This window comes from Rhopalosiphum padi, chromosome 1 (assembly GCF_020882245.1).
Source record: "Rhopalosiphum padi isolate XX-2018 chromosome 1, ASM2088224v1, whole genome shotgun sequence".
NCBI classification, from domain to species: domain Eukaryota; kingdom Metazoa; phylum Arthropoda; class Insecta; order Hemiptera; family Aphididae; genus Rhopalosiphum; species Rhopalosiphum padi.
In genome coordinates this window covers 26,995,829-27,012,068 of record NC_083597.1, presented here as the reverse complement: position 1 = coordinate 27,012,068, position 16,240 = coordinate 26,995,829, and the positions used below count along the sequence as shown (strand labels likewise).

Genomic DNA, 16,240 nt, shown 5'->3' with positions numbered 1-16,240 from the left:
CTATTTTAAAATCATAGAGAATTTGCAATGTGATATTTATATTAAAATTAGAAATACTGATACATTATCGAAAAAGACGCATGAATAACATTTATTTCTAAATCAAAATTTAAATGTAACTGGAAAAATTTCTAGAATTTAATTTGTAAAAATTGTTTTATTTAAATTTTTGCTCAATACATTATTATTTTTATACTTTTAACTAAGTATTATTAACTTTTAATATGAGTATATAAATACAATATGATGTTACATTTCGATTTTTTATTTCATGTTTATTTTTGTATATATTCATAACATATATTATTATTAATTATTATTATTTGCAAAATTACAAATACATACTTTATTATTATTAGTGTTATTAATATTATGAGTTTATAACGAAACAAAATGTATTATTTAAATTATTATTTTTAGTTAAATGTATAGTAAGTTATAATATTTTAATGGAGAATGGACAAATATTTAGATTTGTACATATACATTTTTTCATCAGAACGAAACTCGTGTATCCAAAAAACATTTACCGGACAAAACTCGTATAACTCCGGAAAATCCACCAGACAAAACTCGTGTATTTCCGAAAAATCCACCGGACACAACTCATGCAATCTGAAAAAACCTAGAGAAACACAATTCCGTATTTGGGACACAACTCGTTTGCAGCCGAGTAATAGAAGGAATTGGTACGATGTACGCGATGATTTGTTACAGCAGCATTCGAGCTGACATGTAAATACAATATAGATATATATACTATGTCGGACGTGGCAACGAGGTTGGGCGGGTGGGTGTATAATGCGATTTAGGGTTAATTGCCACGAAAGGCTAAGCCGCCCCTTCCGCCAAATTATTACACCGATGTCGCGTGACGGCGTTGTGCCCTCTCCTCCCCCCTCCCCACGACGACCGCTGACTACACTGCTCACGCACCGCCGTTTGACGTTATGTTGTTTGCCCGAAATCCGCGATACTCGCGGCTCGCATATGTAATCGTCTAACATTATAATATATTTGTATAAGTTCTCGTAATATCCGTCAATATCATTACACTCTTGCGTTTACCAACGATTGAAAGTACAAACATACGAACATTACGAAATATAATAATATAATTTATAAACCTAAACCAAATTAAAATAATAAAAGGAATGAATTCAATGTGTTGCCATTAAATAGGTATTCAGAACTAAGTAAAAATGTAATATTATACATACGTTTCTCAACAAATTATATTTAAATTCGAACATAACATTAAAATTCATAGTTATTACTTATTAAATACACTTTTGATTAAATTATGAAAACTGGATAATACCATAACATTGATTGATTTGTGAACGGAGTATTTAAAATAAATTCATATTAATTTTGTAGAGTGATGTGTAATCTAAAATAATATTAAAAATGTATCATCATTGTGCTTTTGTATGTTTATTTACAGTTAGTATATTTTTTTAGACTTTTTTTCATACTCCATAATATTTTATATAAAAGGTTTCTAAAATTAAAACACGCAGCTATAATAGATAATATAATTTGATTACTTATAAACGTCAGTCATGTTTTAACTGAGCAATTGTCCAATTATTTTTTTAGGTGATTTTCTCACAGTAACTTAAAAGTATACTAAAATTCAGTTTGTAAACAAAACAATAAACTAATGTAAACAAAATAAAATTCATACGACTTATGGTTTCAGTTAAAAGTTTTAAATTTTAAGTAAATTAATCTAAGTAAGATAAAAACGCGAGTGTTATAGTAAATTTAAAAATAAATATTACAATAGTTAAAGTAATAGTATAATTTTTATTTTTTAGGCGAACGCCTACAAAGTAAAATTAAAAATTATAATTTATACAATAATAAAATTGAATGTAAGTGTAAGTAGCCAGTAGGATGGTAAAATTAAGGTTTTCCTATAATCTAGCTATATTTAAAAGCTTGATGCAAAATAATAAATAATCAATAAATCATTATTAAATTACTAAATTATAATATTACGAATCTTTTTTTGTTATAAATAATGTTATTTTACAATTTTTATTTATGGTTTTACTATTGTTATTATACGTATTATGATTTAACGTTTTTAATATAAAATTATATTTTTATGTTATGTTCTATAATATGCTTTATTATTACACTCTATGGACAATGAACATATAACGAATCATTCACAATGTCCTTGTGCAATAATACACCTTAGGGATCCCGAGCGACCATTATTATTGTAAGACCTATTGGTAGTTTAGTGAATGAAACTAAAAGGTCAACATAATATCTAAAGGGGAATAGAAAACTATATCTTTCGAAAGGGGAAATCAGCAAGAACTTTAGACAACAAAAAAAAATAATAATATTTTTCGTAGTATAGCAAGGGGAGATATTTTATTTGCATGTCGACGGTAATGATTCGAAAATTCGAGAACATTGATGCGTTATGTGTACAAAACATAATAGCTAAAAAAAAAAATAAATTTACAGTTAAATTCATTCTTTTTGATTGGAGTAGTTGACAAAAGCAACTACTTCAACAGTTCAACACGTCTACTTGCGGCCTTTGGTCGTCAATGCTCGCCAAAAAGCCCTCATTTCCGCCACGTCAGGCTGTATCCGGACTATGTGTGCACGATACGCTGACTGAAAAAACAGTTTATCATTCTTTTGATAAATTTGACTTTAGAGGAAAAGTGAAAAATGAATTCGACTATTGTACGTCAAACAAAAATAAAATACAATTATTAAGCGCTATTGGCGTATTGTTTATAAATTTGTTTATTATTTTTCCTTTTGTAATGATTCTCATCTGGCAAACGTACAAGTATAAATATTCCAAAACAATATTATTTAGTTCGAAACAAACGAAATTTTCTCTGATATAACTACTACATAGTTTTGTTTAGTTACTATAATTTATTATACCTTCTGGCTCCTATTGGCTAGTATACAAACATTTTTGTATTTAGCGTTTTATATTATATTATTATAATATATACTATATTAAATGTATATCTAAAAATTGTATTTTATTAGTATTTTCTAATAACATTTTAAGTTAAAATTAATGAAATACTAACCTAATTATTATTTATTTATAAATTTATACTCGAAAAAAAATGCATCAATAATTTTATACACATAAATAAAACAAATTTAAATATTTTTATATTAGTTTTATACAAACTTCAAATTTCTTATGGATTATATTAATATGTAGGTATTAATATAATAATACTAATTGTATATTCATTTGTATTTAATTTTCATTTTATTATTGTTATTTACTTAAGTTATAACGGATATTTTAATTTAACACTTATAATCGGAATACTGAATATAGGTTTACCTGTATAATAATAGCCGCTTGATCTCGTGATATACCCCAAGAAAATATAGATGGTGTTCGTAACAAGTCATTACTAACCGCAGTAAATGGCATGCTACAAACCAATGTCCTTTCGCGTTCTGGATATAATGGATTATTATACCATAGATCTTCAGCTAGTCTATTCATGAAAATTTTGCGAAACTTATGATTATAACTTATAGCGTCCGCCTTGTGTGCCTCGCTAAGCACGCGAACCAAAGACGGGTATAATGATAACTCTAAAATCCTGCCTAAACGGATGAAATTTAACTTATTATTCTTGGCATTCATTTTTATGATATTTATTTGAAATGTTATTTATTAAATTTGCGTTACTAAGACTTAAAAACAGTTCATAATATGACAAAAAATTGTGCAAAATCGATATAACGATAATAATACGTGTGTTTTTATTATATTTCAAAGTTTTCTATATTTAAACAAATAAATATAATTTATTAATATATAGGTATTGTTGTTTTTAATGTTCGTTTTGTTTATCAGTTATGCAAATACCTAGATTATTGTGCTTTTAAAAAAAAGTTTCTTTAAACAATTGAAAATAACATTCTACATCAATTATAAACATTATAACACGATATTATATTAATATTTGATATTTTAAAATTTAAATTGACAATGAAAATGTTATTAATTTTTTTATATTTATAAAAACAAGACTTTTTAAACAATGCATTTATTATTATTTGTATAATAGATACAAGATACAATCAATTGTATTGTGTTTCCTAGGATGAAATAAGTACAAATTACAAAGAAATATTATAAAAGAAAAAATATCTAACTGTGAAATTTTTAAATCATTCATTTTATTGCCTTATTTATTGTACATTTATTCTCCCTTCTTTAAAACTGTCTTCTGGCGTTTTTATTTGCTTATGTATTATTCAAATATGAAAATCCTGCCAAAAAAAATGCATATATGTGTTATGTCACGGTAACAATTTAAACAAATAGACGAGGTATTTTGGCGATATCGCAGAAAGGTCATACAATATTATGTATGTGTGTGTATGTTTTATTGTAATAGACGTGTATGGTTTTTTAACCTTATTCATTTTATTATTTCTCCCTTTTCCATCAAAAGTAGGCACACCATATCTGAACATAAGTGAATTAATAGTGACAAGGTATAATATGATTGGTTGCCATCACGTGAATCCAAGTGAGGTCATGCAAACATAGGATTTCAAAACGATTTCTCCTTTCCCTCGTTTGTTTGCCAACTTACTGCATTTAAAACGATACTATGTGTACAATATTTTATGCACAAATTACCCTTCAAAAATATAATTCTCAAACGAACTAAACCAAAAAAAAATTACAGTTCGTAAATTGCATTTAAAATTATTTTTTTTAATTGTAAAATGTGACAGATTTAAATAATACTTTACAATAATTATTTAAAAAAAAAACAATCGCAACCAATTTTAAATAATGCTAGAAAATTAATAACGATTAATTAATTTAAGTGCAGACGACTAAGTTTTTGACAAAAATTTCATAGTAATTTAGGGTAATGACTTTTATAAAAGAAAAATCTTTGATAATTTTATTAATGTATTTAATAAAAAGTATATATTTTGTGATAAGGTCGCCAAGTATTTATAATCATAATAAAATCAAAAAATATTTTTCTTAAAGATTAATTTAAAAATGATTTTTAAATTTTTAAATTTTTTTACATTATTCCAGAAGCTCATCAATATATTTATTCATTTTAAATTCAATCTAAAATAGTAACAATGGTATTAACATTTTTCTCTTATTAATAAAACATAGTACTTGTTTTACACTTCATAAATTTTCTTTGCGTGTTATAATATCATTTAAAGTTTAAAGATGCAACTAGTGGTTTTCACCTGTCAGTACACAATGTTAATACAACTTTAACCCTTTCTATGAAAACAACGTGGTACCACATCCACTTAAATATTTTGATATAGTATTGGAAAAACGACAACCACTATGTAACACAGTATAGTACAAAAGTACTGTGTGGTTTTAAAATATAAAAGAAAAAACCAGTGGCTGTTTGATTTTTTTACTAATCAAAATAATACATTTCCTAATGTGATCTAAAATTAATCTAACTCATGACAATATATCATTTAAAATTTTAATATACGTACATTATATAACAAATAAAGCACAAAAGTAAACATTTTAAAAATAACACTAAAACCAAAAATCTTTATAAATATAAATATATAATAGTTTAAAATTAATTTTAATACATATATTATATATTATATTATGTATACATAATATGTAAATTTTTATTTAGATTTATTTTATATTTATTTCTGAATATTAACAATAAATTGTTTAGTATAAGAATTTCATATACATTTTTAATTTATTCGTAGATAATATTATGTATTATTTATATTTTAGATTTAAAAATAATCCAATATTTTATACAAAACATTATCATCCGTTCAAATGAATTAAAATAGTGTTTATACTTCATACAATAGTCTAACTAGGTTATATCTTTTAACTTACATAAACTCATATATATAACATATAAATATAGTATTATGTTAATATTTTATAGGTACCAAACAATTTTCAGTAAATTTAACTAAAATAAACTTTTGTTTAATAACATTAAATATAATTATTTTATACTAAAAATGTAACATACAACTATGAACTTATATTTTATAAATACTTCTGTTTCAAAATATAATAATATAATAATACATTAATTCATAGTACATACAAATATGAAACAATATGATATGGTTTCTTAAGTATATTAAATTGTAGGACAAGTAAAAATGTTTGTATAATATATTATACATAAAAAAAACTCGTTAGTATAAACCAACTGGCAACAGTAAAATAAATATAGATAGTAGGTACACATCAAACTCTATAAAAGTATTATATCGCAATTAATTGTTATTGTTTTTTCATTAATTTAGAATGTATTATAGAATAACAATTACATATTATACAATATATTATATACTATTATCGTCATAATTGTTCAAAATGTTATTCATTTTATGTATTTTATAAATACGACAAGTGGGACACAAATAAATAGCCATTACAAAAACACATAACTAAATATTATATAAAGCTTTAGTACCTATATAATATAGAAACCATTTTATACTAACGGTTCTTTCCAGTGTACTTTGGTCTTATAAAAGTTGTTTGAAAAAAAAGAAAATTAAGTGGCCTTTTATTTTTATTACCATTGTTTTTTTCTTTTCTTTTTCACGTTCTATAAATCTGATAATTTATGTTAATTTGGAAAAAATATCATTATCGTGTATCAAATATACTAAGTGGAATAAATAAAGTCTATATTTCATAAATATTTTATTAATATTAATCTGATCATGTGAATAGTGAATCAAAAAACACAATATTCACAAGCTCAAACAAATCTTTAAATTTTAAAATTATATGTAATATGTGCCGAATTAAACATCTACATCTATCATTAAATTTAAGATTTTACATTATAAATTAATAATATATTCTTGTTTTTCCGTTATCATCATTAGGGAGTGAATGCTATGCATCAAAAGTTTTGTATGATAAAAATATATTTCTGTTAAACTATTTTAATTTTTGGTATTTATAATTTTGCATTTTAATGCATTAAAAAGTGTTAATAACTTTTTTTTATCAATCAAAAAATTTAAGGTCTAGTTCATTAATTTAAAGTTGAAATTTTTAAAATAATGTGTGTAGACACTTAAATTAAACTCCTTGTACTAATTGTATAACCATAGTGTTTCATTACAGTAAGATATTATAGTTGCCATGTATGACACATTCATTAAAAAAGATCGACAACCACGTGACTAAAACAGTGTTTCTCATCCTACGAGTTGCGTATCCAACAAACAGTAAATGTGTAGGTCACCATTAAAAAAAGGTAAGGAAACACTTGACTAAAATGTAAATACTTTAAAGTTTGATTATTATAATAACGTATCAAAAAAACACAGCAATCTATAAGCCACATAATGTATAACTAGTATAAGGTACAGTGTATAACAATGTAAACGCATATAATATAATATAGGAAAATATGAGGAAATTCGCTTTAAAAAAAATGTACACATGTTTTAGGTAAGTAACTATTATCATATAATTAATACATTTATTTGATTTATTTTTTAATATATAAATAAATATTATTTATTAGGATAAAAGTAAAATTCCTAGAACATTATACAGCATAGGCATTCTACGGGGAGGCAGGATAGGCAGCTGCCTCTCCAGCGACTTATTGGAGGGTTTTACTTTTACCAGTATAATGTCCTTAACCAATACCTAACTTATGTAGTATGTAAAAACTAAAATTTTACAATTTTCCTCCCCAGCTATGGAGGTCTGGACGGACACACCTATGCTTGTCGGGTAAACGTGGTACAACACTAAAATCAGCTCTGATATTATGAAAGCACACTGAGAATTTAACTATTTATCATTTTTACAAAACTTTAACGAGTAATTCTGAAGTAGCTTAAATTTGTAGCAATTCAATTTCCACTTATGAACCAAATTAAAACAGACTTTTAAATAAAGCAACATATTGTCTATCAATTATATTTTAATATTTTTCGTGTATTTTAAATAGGATTATACGAGTATTCAGTTAGTATTCCAACTGACAACTACAAGTATACACAATGTAATATTATATTTTTAGAAAATACATAATATGCATAACCAAATTTATATTATTAAAAATATTTTATTTGATACACTTACTTGTGATAAGGAGAAAAAAACAAACCATCAGGTTCCAGACTGTAATATTGACCTGCAGCGTTTCCATTTCCAGTAAATTATCAACGATTGCATTGAGAAAAAACTGATACTACTGAAAAATATAAATATAATATCTAATGAATATATAATTTTAGATATAGAACAAAATAACAAAATACTATGCTAAAAAAAATGAATCCATCATATTATAACTACTATTATGTATACAAAATCATGATTTTAATCAAACTTCGTGAATACATAAGTATAAAAATAATACTATCATCTTTTATCGGTAATAATTTAGGAAAACATCTTTAAATAGTTCAAATTCCATTTTTTCAAAATAGTCTAATAGAATTCATCCTTCAAAACCATTTTTTTGCACCCTCCAAATAAATAGTATTTTAAAATAGCTTAAAATTATCAAGAAACATTTAATTTTTATTCATAATAACAGTTTTTTTTTACTGTAATCATAGTTATACACATAATTTTCTTTCAAGATGTCTAAAACAATAATTAATTAATAAATTATGTCTAAACTGACATTACTAAAATGGTAAATAATTATAAATTATAAATTTATACATGATTAATGGAAGTTGGTAGCTAATGGTAGCTACTATACAATATACCTATAGTAGAATATTTAATAAATCTAATGTGAATTTAAATGTATATTATACATCGTTAAGTTAATGATAACTCAGAATTTTGGATGACTGCAGGATGAACATAATATCAAATAATCCCTCTTTACTAAGTACTAACGTATATATAAATATATATATATATATATATATATACGATCTTTAAACCACCTTGATAAATTAAAAATATTCATTAGTCTGAATTGGTCAGATATTTCAATAATTTTTTTAAAATGTGTGAAAAATCTACTGAAAACATGTTGTTTTAGCGTAGAACACGTGATATTACGGCCTTAATTCTCAACAATGGATAATTTTTTTAAATATTTATCAACCCTTTATAGTGTCTGAATTATAACGTAGTGTAAACTTTATGAAAGTTTAATTTATTCAAAATTCAAATCAATAGTTATGATAAGAAATTAAGAAGAAAAAATTAATAAAATTTATATTTAATATAAAAACATATCTATTTCTATTGGTAAATATATACAAAGATATACATTAAATTATAATAATAATTGAAAAAAAATAAAAATTATTGTTGTTCATTATTTAATTTTTGATCCGTGTGAAATATATTATATAGTAATGCAAATACACAAAATATATAATATAGTACGTACATGTATATAATAATAAGTATTAAAATAGAGAATTGGATTCGAAAGACGTTATAAAAAATAAGTTTTGTTCTATTTAAATGTTCTAGAACTCACACACACACACACACTCATACATATTTTTTCCGAACTATAATTAAAAGCACCTGGTAAATAAGAGATAGTGGTGAGATATTGTATTATAATATATCGGTACCTGTAAAAATAAAGTCTTGTTTTAACGAAAATCAACCAGACAAAAACATTCGAAGAAAAAAACACAAATATAATGTGTCATCATTGCAGCACCGTGGAGTACATTGATATTACAGGATGAAATTTCGTCGTCGATCGCGTAAATATGCACGTCGGTAATGCCACACGCGTACGAGATTGGCGACGGCGACGATGTTTCCCGCAGGGTGTCCGTTAGCACACTAGCAGCCGGCGCGGAGATTTCGGTACTGGGCGATGATGTTCGGCACGCGCCTCTTTGCCGACGCGGCGCCGCACACGGTGATGGTACGAAAAAACCGTATTTTCCGGTCTCGCGCGAAAAATGGGAAAAACGTATATAAAGTTACTCTCACCCCAGCTGGGTCTTGTCCAAGGGTGGTGGCGAGGGGTGGGGCCAAATACGACGCGCGTCCCTCACGTTTTTCCGACCAATTACCGGTTTATTTAATCACACCCGGACATCACCGCTAACCAGCCTTTCCACACCTTTGCCACCAGGGTCGTTAAAATTGAGACTCGGGACCAGCCAACGCATGCCGGGACGTGAAAGAAGGGGGACCCGATAAAGACCTGGTGAATATCCTTTGTGGCGGCCGCGGTGTTTAATCAAACGACAATGAATTATCCCGGTGAAAATCCCTTCTCTTCCCGCTTACCACAAAACCGTATGTACGATAATAATTAGCGAGCAAATAATAATAACAATAATAATGATAATACCCGTTGCGTTATCCGGAAGTCAAGAAAAATTTCACCGGTTTCCTCTAAAACAGGCGAAAAAAAATATAATACTTATTGGCTACAATATTATTACGTATAAATGTATAATATTATTCTCGTATTTACGTATTATACATCTGCGATCTGCGCTTATATATTATATAGTAATATAATACGGTTGTTTATGGAAATAATGATATTAATCAGCAGAATGCAGTGTTTGTGTGTAGATAATTTTAATTAAGTGTGTTTGCAAACTTGTTGGGGAGACAGCGGCGACGGTGATGGAATTTACGAGATAACAGTTGCGATATTAAACACGCACGCGGATGACATGCTACAAAGCTGCTACCATGAGAACTTTAACGAGAATAGAGGATGAAAAATCCAACACTTAATAGTCCTATATTAAACTATAATATACGAATACCTAATTAAATCATCACGTTTTCTTCTCTCGTCAATAATTTTGAATTTAGTCATAAAATTATGCATTTATTTGGTTACAAAAATATTGGTCCTATACTTAACGTACAATTTTTGTTTAGTAAAACTATCAGTTATGTCCAGTATACATTTTTGTCCGATGTTCTTTTATATATTATTTGGGAAAAACCAAATGGATAAAAACCACATCATCTTTATTGTAAATTTAGTTTATTAAATCAGCATTTGGATTACTGTAAATAGTTTTGAATGGTAAACCAATGCTTTAATATGTACAGTGATTTCGTTTTGTTCTTTGTAATGAGCATAATATTTTCAACTCGTTCCTAATTAGTAATACATTTTAGGACTATAGTGATTTGACACGTGTATGAACACCCTTTATCTGTATAATAGTATTTTCGGTATCAATAGTATCAATTACGTTATCGAAAATTCCTTGCATATCCTCTAATGGTATGAATGGTAAATACGTTAGCTCAGTTGGCTGATTATAGTTTAAATACTCCTCTCTTAACAACGGCTCACCAGTTAACATCATATAAATTATCTATTATAATGAAAAAGGCAACCTGTATATGGGGCTCATTATATAGTTCTTAACAAATGTATGTTTGCTATCTCAAAAGCGCATACCTAATACAAATTGGAATTTAATGTCAAGTAATACCATTCGGCAGAATTTTCAAGTTCTTGATAAATTATACTATAGGTTTGTTCGTTTTTATAAGCAGTCAATATAAAATTGGAGAAAATACATTATTCATGTAAATTCCGTGAATAGTATATAACTGCATGAACTGTTTTGTACAGTTTAAAAAGTTCCGCCGGAGAAAATAATGTTACTTGCAAACCAATAATCAATTTTTTTCTAATGTTAAAAATATTATTAATCTGTCGAGGTCATTATTCTCATTACCATACATGAGATATAGTTCATCATATATTCATAATACGAGTATATGTCGTAACATCGTAAAGATGAATTTTGACATCAAATAAATTAAGTGATATAGTAGTAGGTCTTGTTTTATTTTGCTGTAAGTTTGTCATTCGTTTGATTGCATTTATATTTAGTAATTTAACAAGAACTTCTTTGTTATGAAAATTTTCTATATCTTGTCATAATATTTCAGGGGTGGCCAACATGACTATGTACGCGAACCACATGTATTAATAAGATTATATCAAGAGCCAAATTATCTAATCTGTACTTTAATACCACAAAAGTAATAAAGATAGCTAACAGCCGATAAACATATCAATTTACGAAATATGAAATTATATCGTTGTTAAAATAGTCTGTGTTGAACAGTCCTATTGTAAACACCTTAATTTTTTGTTACTCTTGGAGTTATTAAAAGATGTGAAGGTCTAAAACAGTTTATAAATTATAAACAATTGTCCCCCTATATTGGAATTTTGGAAGCATATTTCTATATTAAAATACCCAAATATTAAAAACTGTGCGGTAAAATTGATATCAATTTTTGGAACGACGTATTCATGTGAATCACTTTATTCAAGAATGAAAATAATTAAGTTAAAATATCGTTCAAATTTGACTGATGATCATTTCACAGAATTACTAAGAAGTGCTCTTGCATCAATTCAACCAGATCCGATTTTTGTTTATTAATCTGTACACTATAGCTTTATATCTATACAATAAAACATTTTTTTTTATAAATTTATACAAAAAAATTTAAATATTTTGGTTTTTGTAAATATGACCGCGAGCCGTATACGACTATGACGAGAGCCTAAGCTTACGAGCCGCAATTTGGTCACCCCTGTAATATTTCATCTGGTTTCGAGTTAGGCGTTTCTTTAGCTACTGTTTTGATTCATTGGAAAATTTCTTTCACTTTACTGGCTACTCCAACTGGTGGATATAAAAGCATCCGCTCATTGAATTTAAAAATAACCAAATTTTCCAAATCACTGTTTATTAAATACATTGCGTTATAGATTAATCGATTTCCACATCTCCAGTTTTCCCTGGTGGGACTTTTGTAAAACGAATGATGTTGATAAGAAAATCTATTGTTTATAAGTAGGTATTGATTTGTCTTTTTAGATTTAATAACTCGTGAATTAGGTTTTGGTATCATATTTAATCGGTGATTTTTAAAAATAACATTTTTAACGAAATAATTATTAATTAAGAATTTAAGAATAATAGTTTAAAATGTATAAGACATATTAATAAAAATTGTGCAATTTCGTAATATATATAATAAATAATACTATGTAACTACTAACTATAATAATAATGTAACAAAATACAAAAATGCAATTCATAAATTAATATAATATAAGCTATTTTGTAGTGAAAGTAAGAAAAAACAAAAAAAAAACAAAATTTGACAATACTTAAGAAAATATAAAAATAAAATGTTTAATTAAATGCTTTCCTAAATTAATAATATACATAAAAGTATTAGCAATATTGTATTTAAAAAGTATCATAAATCATAATATTATAATAATGATTAGAAATTTAGAATAAACTTAAAATACATGTTGTAAATGTATATATACTATACATATACCTATACTGTTGTATTTTTAGATATCACTGCAGCTACAAATATTTATTAACTACTGGCTTATTAGGAATATAATGAACCAGATATTATAATAATCCATTAGTGATTTTAATTTTTAAATATTTGCCTATGACATCTATCTTTTAGAATTTAATGAGAAAACTTTTGTATTTGTCAAAATAAATTATACATTTTTTTTTAATTCAAGAATTATCCTCATTGTTCTGAAGTACTCCCTAGCGCATTTTCTAAGTACTGTTTTTTCCTACAGAATTTCTTAGCATATTCCTGGGATTTAAACACTTTTTTGTTACTTTCTACGTTGCCTGTTTTTTTTTTTTTATTTTGTTTCGCACTATCGCGGGAATCATTATGCTAATGTCACCCAGAAACCATAAAATAAACGGCTGTTCATTTACCTTTAATAAACAGCCTTAAAGTTCCCAAAGTATATATTCTCCTTTGGACGAGCCTCTTAAATCCCAAGAGGTCTATAACCGTTTTTTATTTATTTTAGTTTTCTTTTCCTTTTTTTAATCTTTTTCAAAATCATGGACCTTTTTTCTTTCAAAACAAACCCCAAATGTCGAAAATAATTTAATATGATGTGTTTTTGTCATCAACTATCTCATGAGAAAACGTTTACCAATACTTTTATATGTATAGTATACTATATGGTTTATTCTTCTAAAACTTATCTTATCATTTAATAATATCTTAAACAGTGATAGGTACAACTAATTTCTGATCACGTTTTTACCATAAGTAAAGACCCTCTAATTGTATGACATAATACACGTTTCGAATCATAAACATAGTGGTAAATAAAGGCACAGTATAATTCAGTTAATACGAAGTGAACGTATTTACGATTCTCGAGAAAATAGTGTCAGGATGAGGAAAGAGCGAGAGAAAACATTAATCAGATATGTCTGGGAATTGTTCGGTTTTTAAAGGTTAGCTTATTCGGCCTTCAGGGCTTCCATATTAGTTTACTGCCGAATTGTTCCCAAAACATCCTAAATTAAATTTGTTCGTTTGGATCCAAAATTGAATTATGGGCGCCTCAAGCCCCAACGTGCAATGGAGGTGAGTGAGGTGCGCGCTTAGGCTTTGAACCCACCCGCAGCACGTTCGCATATAACTACAGCCTATTTCGGACGTTTATACCACTCTAAGAGCCCCTCACGGAGCTAAAACCAGTAATACTTATTAATGGATAAAAGAAATATAACAACCTCCAGACTTTCCATGGTTTCTTCCCTGAGCAAACATTGCGCAACTATAACTTTTACAGACATATTATACTTGTATTGCCTGTTCAAAGAAATTATATTTTAATTATAAAAGCAAAACACATAATTTTCAATCCTCACGTTTATCCATAAACCTAATAAATAACGTTATCATATCAATTACCACATTTCTTAATATAATAATTCAAATAGTTAAATCGTGTATTAATTCTTAATTATATTTTATATTAATTTCATTAAGTTTTTAAAACTAAAATGTATTTCATTTTCACTAATAATTACATCATGATTAATTTCTAGAAATATATATGAAATTCTCTTATACTTAATAAGTAAATAATTATCCATGTCTTGATACCTATTAATGCTGAAATCTTTTCCAAAATGTTAACCAAACTATTTACTGTTGTAGACAAATTAATACATATTATATTCTTAACTAATTGTTATAACTTTATTAAAATATTTCAACTAAAATTCAGTGTCCAACATTTATACGTTTAATTTTAACAGTCCCGTTTCAGAAATAACAGTATACTTATTTTTGTTTTTGTTTGGTTGTAATTTAATGGTTTTTACATTTTTGTTTTTAAATATTTCATACCAGACATAAATGATTATCTTAGTGATTATTTTTTTTATTCATACTCAATATTATTATTTAAATTTTCGTATATTAATTAATATATTCAGAAATTTAGAATCAATATAATTATGTTAAACATAAACAATATTTTTAAACATTATATTTCATAAAAAAAAATATTATTACATCTATCAATTACCATTTTCTGCTTACAACTGGTACAATTGAATATTTCTATTATAAATGGCGAAGTGTTAGCTAAGTTTTGGCGAACATTATAAGAACGTTGCCTGTTTCCACATTACTCACAAACAGCTTATAGAGAACGACGGGATAAAGGCGATATTTTGCCAATCCAATCTACGGGAAACGTGATGTAATTTCTCTAACCTATATCTATATAAAGTGTATATTATAGTCTTTAATGTACATAAATAAAATTATCAATATTATCGTTGAAGAAATAATTAGCTCAAATCTCAAATATGATTTATGTAAATACATGAGCAGCAAATAAATTTAAATTTTCTCTACATAATTCAAGAGTATATATAATAAAATAAAACATTATTCATTTTAAATTATTGATTTCCTAGTTTAATCTTAAGAGCCAAAATCCATACCTATTTTATTTATATATGTTATCAATTTATAATATTTAAAAACGTATATGTATTTAATATAGTATTATAGTATAATACATGGTAATTAATATTCTACAGTTCTACACTTTAAAAAGTGTATACATTTAAGTAAAAACTTTCCTGAATTATATTAAAACGTATCCAAATATTTCATGATATATATCCCAAAATGATTTATAAAAATAAAATACAATTGTTATTCTAAGAAATTCGAAATGTTAAAATGTTTACGTAAAAATGACTATGTCATCATTTTCAATGTTTAAAAAATCTGAAATAACTTTTTAAGAAAAGAATATGATTTAGTATTTAGTTATTTAATAATAATCTACATTGTAATATTTTTTTGAGCTGAACTTTTTATATAAGTATTGTATGAACCAACGCTACCCACTAGGGAGTT

General features: G+C 26.1%; 2 protein-coding genes and 1 long non-coding RNA gene across 6 annotated transcripts in view; 1 reads left to right on the top strand and 2 right to left on the bottom strand.

Moving 5' to 3' along the window:
* The window catches only part of LOC132917007 (uncharacterized), a 58,931-nt gene extending 58,197 nt beyond the window's left edge, over positions 1 to 734 (top strand). The window contains exon 3 of the long non-coding RNA XR_009660234.1: positions 500 to 734. This is a non-coding gene — a long non-coding RNA (uncharacterized LOC132917007). The remainder of the gene's footprint in view (positions 1 to 499) is intronic.
* LOC132917005 (lachesin-like) overlaps positions 1 to 16,240 on the bottom strand; it is a 109,549-nt gene that overhangs the window by 91,969 nt on the left and 1,340 nt on the right. The window contains exons 1-2 of one of the 4 annotated variants that reach the window (XM_060977506.1): positions 9,613 to 9,878; positions 8,141 to 8,252 (exon numbers count right to left, since the gene is read on the bottom strand). In XM_060977506.1, the coding sequence (XP_060833489.1) occupies positions 8,141 to 8,207 (67 nt within the window). In that variant the 5' untranslated portion in view covers positions 8,208 to 8,252; positions 9,613 to 9,878. Of the gene's footprint in view, positions 1 to 8,140; positions 8,253 to 9,612; positions 9,879 to 16,240 lie in introns of those variants that run through there. The other 3 variants (XM_060977503.1, XM_060977505.1, XM_060977504.1) reach the window with 3 other exon arrangements.
* LOC132918112 (uncharacterized) lies at positions 2,385 to 3,670 on the bottom strand. The gene is made up of 2 exons (XM_060979212.1): positions 3,353 to 3,670; positions 2,385 to 2,646 (listed from the first exon to the last, which is right to left on the bottom strand). Exons 1-2 carry the CDS (start codon positions 3,662 to 3,664, stop codon positions 2,554 to 2,556), a joined length of 405 nt encoding a protein of 134 aa, XP_060835195.1. The 5' UTR covers positions 3,665 to 3,670; the 3' UTR covers positions 2,385 to 2,553.